Here is an 11,969-nt window from a genome sequence, read left to right on the forward strand (position 1 = left end):
CAAAAATAGAAGTGTAAACATATGACTTGTACCCCTCAATTAGGAAAGTGTAAACATATGACCAGAACGGAGGGAGTAGAAAGGACAATAAGAGTACCGTCGTGTGCTGAGAAATGATAGAGTAATTTTGCTTTTTTTTTACCCGTCTAAAAGAGCTGCCACGAAAATATGAAACCACGTCCCCGATCGGGGTTGGCAACCCCGATCGGGGTTGACCAGTCAATGCCTTTTTGCCTCTGTTTCCGTATTTCTTCAATTTCATCCCGTTTTTGAAACTTACGTGCCCGAACGCGGTTTTTGCATGGAGAAGCGTGAATTTTCTCCTTTAAGCCTCCTTTTCTTCATTTTTCACCTATAAATCACAAAACAAAACACCGTTAAGTCTAGTAATTTATTACTAATCTACGAAAAAAAGTAAATTGCGGAAAATTAAATAATTGAAAGCAAATAAAAAGCTTGGGTTGCCTCCCAAGAAGCGCTGGTTTAACGTCCCGCACGACGTAAGAAGCTTGAGTCGGTTTAAGCTTTCTTAAGTTGAGGATGAACGGTCACTTCCTCTATTACTCCAACGAATTCTCATGGTAGACCTTCAAACGATGGCCATTTACTTTGAATTTTCCCCCCTTGGTAGTCATCACTTCAACGAAACCGAATTTGTTGTCATTTGTGACGGTATATGGACCGGACCACCGTGATCATAATTTTCCGGAAATATCTTGTAGAGGGAATTGAATAGCAACACCTTATCACCGACTTGAAATTCCTTGTTCAAGATCTTCTTGACATGACATCTCTTTGTTTTCTCCTTGTAAAGACGGGAGTTCTCATAAGCTTGTAAGCGGAATTCATCAAGCTCATTTAGTTGCAACAACCGCTTTTCTCCACTCAACTTTTTATCCATGTTAAGCTCCATGACCGCCCAATAAGCTTTTTGTTCCAACTCAACGGAGAGACGAAACGCCTTTCCATAGACCAACTTATATGGTGAGGTACCAATAGGTGTCTTATATGCGGTACGGTAGGCCCACAAGGTATCATCGAGCTTCATACTCCAATCCTTGCGTGATTTGGCAACAACTTTCTTAAGTATGGACTTGAGCTCACGGTTAGAAACCTCCACTTGGACACTAGTTTGTGGATGGTAAGCTAAGCCTCTTCTATGATAGACCCCATATTTCTCCAATAAGGCATCAAGTTGTTTCTCACCAAAATGAGTACCACGATCACTAATGACCGCTCTTGGAACACCAAACCTAGGAAATATGATTTTCTTGAATAAGTTGATCACGGCATGGGCGTCATTTGTTGGAGTAGCAATTGCCTCTACCCATATAGAGACATAATCAACGACAACCAAAATATACCGATTCTCTTTTTATGAAGGAAACGGTCCTTGATAATCAATTCCCCAAACATCGAATACCTCTACTTCCAAGATACCATTTAAAGGCATCTTGTGCCTCCTTGATATAGAACCCGTCCTTTGGCAAGCATCACAAGCCATCACGAAATCTTTAGCATCTTGGAACATAGTTGGCCAATAGAAGCCTGATTGCAACACCTTTACAACGGTCTTGGATGGTCCATGATGACCACCATAAGGAGAAGAATTGCATCCTTCTAGCACCCCTTTCACATTCCAATGTGGGATACATCTCCGAAATAGCCCGTCAAAGCAATGTTTGAATAGATATGGATCGTCCCATAGGAAGAACTTGGCATCATGTAAGAACTTCTTCCTTTGTTGATATGAAATGTTAGGTGGCAACTCTCTTCCAACTAGATAGTTGGCTATGTCGGCATACCAAGGAGTATTGGCTTCCAACATCATCAAGGCATCATCGGTGAAGGAATCATCAATAGGTAATTCAATACCTCCATCATTAAACTTCAAACGGGATAGGTTATCGGCAACAACATTTTGGCCCCCTTCTTGTCTTTAATCTCAAGATCAAATTCTTGCAAGAGCAAGATCCATCATATCAATCTTGGCTTAGCTTCTTGTTTTGCTAGGAGGTGCTTTAGTGCGGCATGATCGGTATGAACAATGACTTTGGAACCGATCAAGTAAGAGCGGAATTTGTCTAAGGCATAGACAATGGCAAGTAGCTCTTTCTCCATGGTGGCATAGTTGATTTGAGCCGCATCCAAGGTTTTGCTAGCATAGTAGATAGCATGGAGAACCTTGTCCTTTCTTTATCCTAGCACGACACCTACCGCATAGTCACTTGCATCATACATGAGCTCGAATGGCAAGTTCCAATCTGGTGATTGGATGATAGGTGCGGAAATCAAAGCCTTCTTTATCCTATGAAAAGACTCAAGACAATCGTTAGTAAACACAAAGGGAGCATCTTTTAAAAGAAGCTCTGTGAGGGGTATTGCAATCTTAGAAAAGTCTTTAATAAAACGGTGGTAGAATCCCGCATGGCCTAAGAAACTCCTTACACTCTTCACATTTACCGGTGGGGGTAGTTGCTCAATAACTTGGACCTTAGCATGGTCCACTTCAATTTCTTTATCCGAGACAATATGACCAAGTACCACTCCTACATTCACCATGAAGTGGCACTTTTCCCAATTCAACACCAAGTCAACCTCTTCACAACGCTTCAACACTTTAGACAAGTTAGCCAAACATGCATCAAAAGAAGAACCATAGACACTAAAATCATCCATAAACACCTCCATGATAGACTCGATAAAGTCGGAAAAGATGCTTATCATGCAACGTTGGAAAGTGGCGGGGGCATTACAAAGACCAAAAGGCATTCTACAGTAAGCAAAGGTACCATAGGGACATGTAAATGTGGTCTTCTCTTGGTCATCCGGGTGAATGGGTATTTGAAAGAACCCGGAATAACCATCTAGATAGCAAAAATACTTGTGACATGCCAACCGCTCCAACATTTGGTCAATAAAAGGCAATGGGTAGTGGTCTTTCTTGGTCGCTAAATTTAGCCTCCTATAGTCAATAGACACTCTCCAATCCATCACAATTCTAGTTGGAATTAGTTCATTTTTATCATTTTTGACTACGGTGGTTCCTCTTTTCTTAGGAACCACTTGGACCGAACTCACTCATTTAAAATCGGAAATTGCATAAATAATTCCCGCATCCAACAACTTTAGCACTTCCTTTTTGACTACTTCTTGCATGTTAGGATTTAGTCATCTTTGACCTTGGACACTGTTAGAAATCTATATCTCATTACTTTACATATTCATATATGTAACATTTAATTTAGTCATAAAATTAAATACAAATCTTATGCATGCAAACATAAATAAGATAAGAGGAAAAAAAAATCATTGTTCTTACTACATGATTTCGGTTTTATGGGCACCAACAAGATCTCCTTCTTGTTAGTTTTTGAGCTTTCCAACAATGGATGAACAAGATTCAAGTTTAGAATCTCTCCCAAAAGCATATACCCAAGGAAAACTCATAATAACTAATATTATTTTGATCTAGTAATAATATTAATCATACTTAAATTTGACACACAAAAAATGTTATTTTTGCTCTTGAAATTTCGGTTCAAGTGGGAGAATGATTTAATGGTTTTTCTTTCTCTAAAAATGTCTCACCAAAATGTAGAGAATCATAATTTTTACACTAAAAAATTATGTGAAGAAGAAGTGAATAATAAAAGAAAAGCCCCTTGTCTTTTCTATGTGGAAACCGGTTGGAGGGGAAGGAGAGCCCAATGCATGGGCTAGTTTTTCTACCCAAGAAAACATAGGTATGCAAGGCTATGTGAGGTAGTAATAATAGTGTTTTCCACTTAAAATAAAAACACAATATACACCTTAAACTCCCTCCAAATTTTGCCACTTTTGACATAAAATGGATGGTCCATTTTATTTTGTCATTTGTCAATTGTAACATATGTGACATGTTACTTGACATATGAAATTGTAATGTATTTTTAACATATTAAAAATCAACATACTCATAAAAATATGTCATATACAAAATCGACTAGTAATTCGTAATTACTTGTACCAAAATGGTTTATCAATTATAAATCACAACATCTTGTATTTATAATAAATCATTCATTCAATCTTAATTCAATATCAATTGTTTCGTAAAAAATAATTTTATCCAAGTAATAAAACAATTCGATTACTTAGACCGTATCTCATTTAATAAAATTACAATAAGACACGTAAACTTAACTCACAAATCACCCGTCAATTTTAAGCAATTTAATTAACTCGTATCGGTATACGATTAATTAAATAATCAATTAAGAGTATTTCTCTATAGGTATGACCTAAGGGGATCAACTGATCACCACCGTCGCACGACAGTAATGTCAAACTCTAGTCAGCCAATCATTACCGATATGTGTGGACCAGTTGATTGTAAAATATTACATCCCACATGTATTCTTAAAATGAGATTTAAACATGTGATCATTATGATCAACAGTTGTGATCGCATTATTGTCGGAGGACACTTAATCCAACAGACACATGGTTTATGATCTTCCTCAAGATTGATTCTATGCATGCAAAATTCAGGGCTTATGCCCTTTAAATGATCAAGTTTGTATCCAATGGCTTTCTTGTGAGATCTTAAAACATGAAGCAATTTAGACAATTAACTCTCATTCAATTTAGCACTAACAATTACCGGACACATCTCCTCATCATCTAGAAAAGCATACCTCAAATTGGAAGGGAGGGGTTTAAGTTCGGGTTTTTGTACCTAAAGGTCTTGAGGTGTAGCAACCAAACCTATAAAGTGTGAGCTTTCCTCCAATGGCAGCTCTTCTCCATCCAATTCATGTTCCAAAGCATCTATCTCCTCATTTCTAATCTCATCATCACCTGCAAATGATTCCAATAGCAAGAGTGCCTCCAAGGGATCTTTAGATAAAGATCGAGGTGTAGAGTCTTCTATGACAATGTCAACAACATCCAAAATGTCAATAAAATAACAAGACTCTTCTATCATAGGACTCTTCGTGGCACTATTAAATTTATATGTGACCTTATCGTCACCCACTTCCAATGTGATTTTACCATTCTTGACATCAATTATTGCACCCGCAGTATGTAAAAAGGGTCTTCCCAAAATGATTGGGATTTGGGCATCTTCAGTCATGTCAAGAACAAGAAAATCAACCGGAATAAAAAACTTACCAACCTTCAAGGGAACATCCTCCAAAACTCCCAAATGGCGTTTTATAGAACGATCCGCCATTTGCAATGTGACACTAGTACATTTTAAGACTCCCATATTAAGCTTAACATAAATAGAGTAAGGAATTACACTCACACTAGCACCTAAATCACATAAAGCTTTATCAATTTGATAGTTGCCAATTGTGCATGGAATGGAAAAACTTCCGGGATCTTTTAACTTAGGAGGGGACTTATTTTGCAAAAGAGCACTCACCTCGGCGGTGAAGGCTATAGTTTCAACTTTGTCAAAAGTCATCTTCTTAGTTAAAATGTCTTTCATGCACTTAGTATAAGATGGAATTTGAGTGATTAATTCGGTAAAAAGAACGGTTACCTGAAGATTCTTTATAACTTCCATGAACTTAACGAATTGAGAATCCTTTTGATGCATTGCCAATCTATGAGGGAAAAGGCACTTTGACTTTTTCCGTCACTTTTGTTTCAACATCTTTCTTTGGAGGAGCATCCTCCACATCTTTGACTTATTCAACCACAAGTGGATCATCCACCTTCTTTGGCATATCCTCACCTTTCTTACCATTAGGAGAAATCTCCAACTCAAAAAGTACCTCCTCATCTTCCTTAGGCATGGGTGATCCATCATATTTTGTACCACTTCTTAAGGAGATAGAATTAAGGGTAGCATGTGGTTGCTCACCTTGAGGTGGTAATTGTACCCTTTTTCTTTGAGAGCTAGAAGCGGCTAGTTGAGCCATTTGTTGCTCTAGCATCTTGATTGCGGCATTTTGAGCTTGCTCATTCTTTTGGATTTGAGCCAACATTTCCCTTTGCATTTGAACCATCAAAGCCTCAAGTTTATCTCCTCCTTGGTTATTTTGTTGACCATTTTGTGGTGGACCTTGATTTTGTTGGTAATTTTGTTGAGGTGGTCTTTGTTGTTGGTTTTGATTTTGATAGCCCGCTGGGGAATTATACTTTTGTTGTTGTGGAATGTAAGCATTTTGTTGTTGTGGTTAGGGTTTAGGTTGAGGGTTAAGCACATTATTACTTCTATAAGACATATTTGGGTGGAATTTTGAATTCGGGTTATAAGTATTGGAAAATGTACCCAGTGGATATGAATTTTGTTTAAAAGTTTGATAAGCGCATACCTCTTCCATAGTAGCTTGACAATGAGCGGCATAATGACCCGCACCCGGAATTCGATATCAAACCGGCTTTCACTTTTACCGATGATTTAAGTAGATATGGGTATGTTTACTTAATCAAATATAAAAGTGAAGCATTTGAGAAATTCAAAGAATTTCTAAATGAAGTACAAGAACTAATTGATCAAAAGAATTAAAGCATTACGATCCGATACTTATAACCCGAATATTGTATTTCTCCTTGCTTCTACAAACAAGGATGCCTTGGAATTTGTGAGATTCTCCTCACAAGATTCTCTTACCAAGGAAGTGGGCATGAATATGGGGGTGGGAGGTGTGGAAGTGGTAAGGTAGCAAAGATTTCCATCCTGACCAATGCCAAAGCATAATTCTATAGTCGGGTCATTGTCATACAATGAGCATTTTTCATTGAATGATTGGAGCCAAGAATTAATTGTGATCGGTGTAAGAGTATTAGATGAATCCATTGCGGATAAATAACTACAAAAACGGAGATGAAGGAAATAATTAACATTTATCGTTATAATACTCGTAAATTTTAATACAAGTATTGCATTTATATAGTGACCTTTACCCTACTATAATAAATGATTCCGAGATCCAAATCCATACTAGCTCGATTGTGGGACAACGGTCCCTCTACAACCTTTACTAATACAACTTGGTGGGTTAACCTTCTTAACCGATTCTACAATTAGAACTCTCGGCTGATGAATTTACGTTAAGTTCATCTTTAGCCCGAACCTTTTGCGGCTACGGTCGCAAAATACCTTCGTTGAGATCAACCAAATTTTCGAAGTGTAATAACTACTTATTACCCCACTCACCCAACGTCAATAGAAGCACCCCAAAAAATCGTATTGTACTCCTTATGAAATTTAGATTCATGGGCTCCTACTATTTGGTAAGGCTAAGTCTCAATCTTTTTTAAAAGTAAAGGTCTTGTCAATTTATTATCTATCAATTTTAAGTGAACTAAAAGTCGAATTCTCGATAATTATAATTGACACGGTCGAGGACTCGATATGATATGCATGTGTTGTTATGGCGATTTGGCAATGCATGCAACATATTAAAAGAAATGCAAAACAAATAATAAATTCCTACTATGGCCTTCCTAAAATAGAAAATCAAATAATCTATTACATATTCAGAAACCAACTACATTGGTCCCATGAATCTTCAAGTGGCACGCCTCCCAAGAACACCGTCTTCGTCGGAACGCCTTTTCGAATGGCACCGTCTTGAAGAAACTCTGGAATTACAAATAATAATAAAAATACATAGCCATTCCTATTATACATTTGTAAAATGAAAAGCTAATAAAAATAAAAGTGATACGAGATCACATTAAATTACAACCGAATCAATATTCCCTTACATTACGGGTAATATCGATTAAAACTAAGGCCATACTAAGATAAAATTACATAATTCAAAATTACATAAATAAAATATGAGATTCAACAATGAAATATGCAACATTATAATATGTGTCTATCATGCAAAATTATATGCCAAATCGCCCTATTTATTTAACTTATATCGATTATATAACCCGATTTTATGGAAATGCGTGATAATAACTTATTAAAATCACAAATCAATACTTAAATCAAATTTAGGCTCAAGTTAATTATCCTAACCTTCTTAGGACTCAAAAATTAGTCTTCACTCAATTTTTGACAATAATTCAACATGGTTTTCTATTATTGCTTATTAAACTTCTCTTAATCATAACAATTATGAAATAATTCCCAATATATCATAAAAAATTGAAATATTTCAAAATCACATTTTTGTAAATACTGGAATATTATCAATATTCCAAAATCAATAAAATTTTGCCCACAAAATATTTATAATTTATTTCATTAATAAATCATATAAAAACATAACTTTTACCATTTAATTCCAAATTAAACATAACAATTATGGAAAAATCAAAATCAAAATTTTGAACATTCTTAAAAAAAAATCCATAACCTGGAAATGGCAAAATTCAACTAAAAATTTCGAATTTATTTTTATGACTAATAAGGTTGCCCTTTTATTGATTTTATCTCATAAAAATCAATAAACATACCAAATCAATCAAAATTAATCATGAAACTTTAGATCTGAGGTTCATATCAAATATACAACATTTGGGAAAAATTTCATGCCATAAATTTTATTTTAGCTATTTTTGCTAAAAAGTAGTCACTATTTATATCATTTTAACCATTAAAATTATAAATCATGCATAATAAATCACATTTATCTGAAATTTTATATAAAATCTGTAAAATATGCATGTGACATCATATTAAAATTTCATGGTCTGTTTCAAAGTTTAACCATTTTTAGTCATTTAACCTCCATTTATACCATTTTTATCACATAAAAATCATTAATCATGATATATTAATCACATTAATACGAAATTTTACATACAATACATAAAATATTCATGTGAAGTCATACTAAAAAATCACGGCCAGTAGTGAAGTTTAACTATTTTTAGTAAATAAAAATTCATTTTTCTCATAAAAATTTAATTCTTTCACTAAAAATCATTAAAATAAGCAATAATCATCCATAAATCATCAAAATGACCTAAACACATTTTAGGACCCGAATATACAACATGCATTAATGTTTCTTGGCTTTATCTAATAAATCACAAATTTTTAGTTTTAATTAAGTTACTAATAACTCGAAAAAACTATAAATCGATTATGCATGCAATATCCTATGCTCTGATACCAATTGTTAGGTTCATATACCTATTATTAGACTCTTCTAATAGTGAACTAATTAACATATTAACTAAGTTCATTCAAGATCTAGTGCATGCATAACTAAACTAGATATATAATAAGAAAACAATGATTCTTACTTTGTTGTTGTCGGATTTTTGGGCACAAGTAAGGTCTCCTACCTTCACTTGTTCTTGAGCTATGATAAGTATTAGGATGATCCTCCAAGACTCTATATTAGGAGCCCTCCTTTTGATTGCACCCAAGATTAGCCCTTATCACTACTAAATAATATTTGCTAGATATTTATTTAGTAGTCTACCTTAAAAATGACTACTAATACTCATATATTATATAAATAATATTAGTAGTATTTTTGAATAATTTAGATTAAATCTTCTTATGTTTTTGAGAAAGATTAATAAGTATGAGAGAGAGGTTTTTGCATGTGAATTTTAAGAGAAAAGTAGTGTAACACCCCTATACTCCAAGTGCCTTACCAGGACCACTCAGGTATGAAGACATCACCATCTCGGTCGCCCGAGGTATGATAATCAAATAGACAAAACAGAAACAACGTTTACTATAAATAGTTTAATGAATAAATACAATCCTCAAAACCAAACCAAAGTACGATACATTATTCCAAACTAACTGTTATCAACTGAATTATAAATAAATGCTAAACTACAGCGGAAGACTCTATCGTCATGTGGTGGCCATCCCAGCTATCCCAGTACTCATCTCTATACTGTTCAATATCTGCTCACCATCCCCGAATGGATCACCGCAGTTTACAAAACAACACCGGGTCAAGTACTAATCACACAATCAATATAGATAACAAGAAATAGGCAAACAGAGCAATTGACATCACACACACACACACACACCACCAACTCCCATCATCTCAATCGACCGTCCACGGACCCATTACCTCGCCGGGGGGACCGCAAGTTCCCACCTAAGCCCCGCTCATCATACGAGCGATAACCCCGTCCCATTAATGTGCACATCCCCTTCCGTGGCGGGTTCCACGAAGGGCGAAACTAGGGCGTGAAGTCACTCCCGCAAGTGACCCCACTCAGCCGAGAACGCATCTCGAGAGCCATAGAAACCAATCACAATCACAATCATCATATCAAACAACTAACTACAGCACATCACCAATATCCCATTATGGGACTAATACTGAGTAGGAAATCCTACCTGGAAAGCACAACACGCAGACGGTATCTCTGGTTTGTATCAAAACGGCTCCTCTACGAATTCTCCTCCTATCATACATAACACATAAAGACTACACATCACAAACTACACACCAAAACCCCCAATTCCTAAATTAGGGTTTCACCAATCTTAACAAAACATTATATAAATTATATTAAAAGCTTACCCTCGGCGCAAGGAATCCAACGACACGAACTACGATACGAACCGACCGTCGAACTCCGGAATTGTCAAGAACGCGATTAGGAAGAAGAACTAGTTGCTTTCTCTCTTAAACAGGGTTTTAGGTTTTGTAAAAAGTGATTTAAAACAATGACGAATATGTTTAAATACCTTAATCGCGTAATTAACAAAAACCGAGAAAACTCCCCGTAAAACCGGACACTCGATCGAGTACCCATGGCACTCGATCGAGTACCCCTTACTCGATCGAGTACCCTACTACTCGATCGAGTACCCAACAGGTCAGAAACTATTTTATTTCGCCACTTACCCTTACTCGACAGAGTAAGGCCTACTCGATAGAGTACCCCCAAGACTATAAATACGGAGTATTACAGTCTTCCCTCCTTAAAAGGAACTTCGTCCCCGAAGTTGAAACCACTACTAAACAAAGGTACTCTCATAAGCCTCCCGACTCGAAGGTCAAACTAAACACAACGTAAAGCATGATACTAACCCAACTTATCCCGACAACCATACCGACACAACATATAAAAGGTGTACAAAACTCTTAAAAACTCTCGCGATCATCTCCTACCCCCCTAAAAGAAACAAGGTTACGTCCCCGTAACCATACATACCTGATCAAAAAGGAAAGGGTAACGCTCTTTCATGATATCCTCTGCCTCCCATGTAGCTTCCTCAGTCTCGTGGTTAGACCAAAGGATCTTAAGCAAAACTGTCTCACCACTCCTAGTCTTTCTAACCTTTCGGTCTAGGATCTGCTTAGGCACCTCAAGGTATGATAAAGACTCATCCAGCTCTAAGCTCTCTGCCTCCAACACATGTGACGGGTCACTCACATACTTCCGCAATTGATACATGAAACATATTATGCACTCTCTCCAACGCAATTTGGTAAAGCCAAACGATAAGCAACTTCCCCAACTCGCTCTAAGATCTCATAAGGCCCTATAAACTTCTGACTTAGCTTGCCTTTCTTCCCAAATCTCATAACTCCACGCATCGGAGACACTTTCAGAAGAACCTTGTCCCCAACCTGAAACTCTATGTCCCGACGATGTAGATCTGCATAACTCTTCTGTCGATCCTGGGCTGCTCTCATCCGTTCCTTGATCATCTTAATCTGTTCCACCATCTCATGCACCATCTCTGGTCCTAAAACCACTTTGCCTCGAGACTATCGTCCCAACAGATTGGACTCCTGCATCTCCTCCCATACAAAGCCTCAAACGGTGCCATACCTATCTTGGTGTGATAGTCCGTTGTTGTAAGAAAACTCTATCAAGTCCAACCTCTGCTCCCAGCTACCACTAAAATCCATCACACAAGCTCGCAACATATCCTCTAGAGTCTTGATTGTTCTCTCGATCTGCCTGCTGTCGCAGGATGAAATCTTGTGCTCATCTTCAAAGTGTTCCCAACGATTCCTGCAACTCCTTCCAAAACCTTGATATAAACCTCGCATCTCTGTCGGACACTATGT

The 11,969-nt window shown here is 36.7% G+C and overlaps 1 protein-coding gene across 1 annotated transcript; it reads right to left on the minus strand.

Annotated features, from left to right (window-relative positions):
- Positions 1–634: 634 nt before the first annotated feature.
- Positions 635–5,590, minus strand: LOC141588042 (uncharacterized). Its single transcript, XM_074409500.1, has 4 exons — positions 5,239–5,590; positions 4,750–4,842; positions 1,169–1,323; positions 635–961 (listed from the first exon to the last, which is right to left on the minus strand). Exons 1-4 carry the CDS (start codon positions 5,588–5,590, stop codon positions 635–637), a joined length of 927 nt encoding a protein of 308 aa, XP_074265601.1.
- Positions 5,591–11,969: the final 6,379 nt, after the last annotated feature.

This window comes from Silene latifolia, chromosome 6 (assembly GCF_048544455.1).
Source record: "Silene latifolia isolate original U9 population chromosome 6, ASM4854445v1, whole genome shotgun sequence".
NCBI classification, from domain to species: Eukaryota; Viridiplantae; Streptophyta; class Magnoliopsida; order Caryophyllales; family Caryophyllaceae; genus Silene; species Silene latifolia.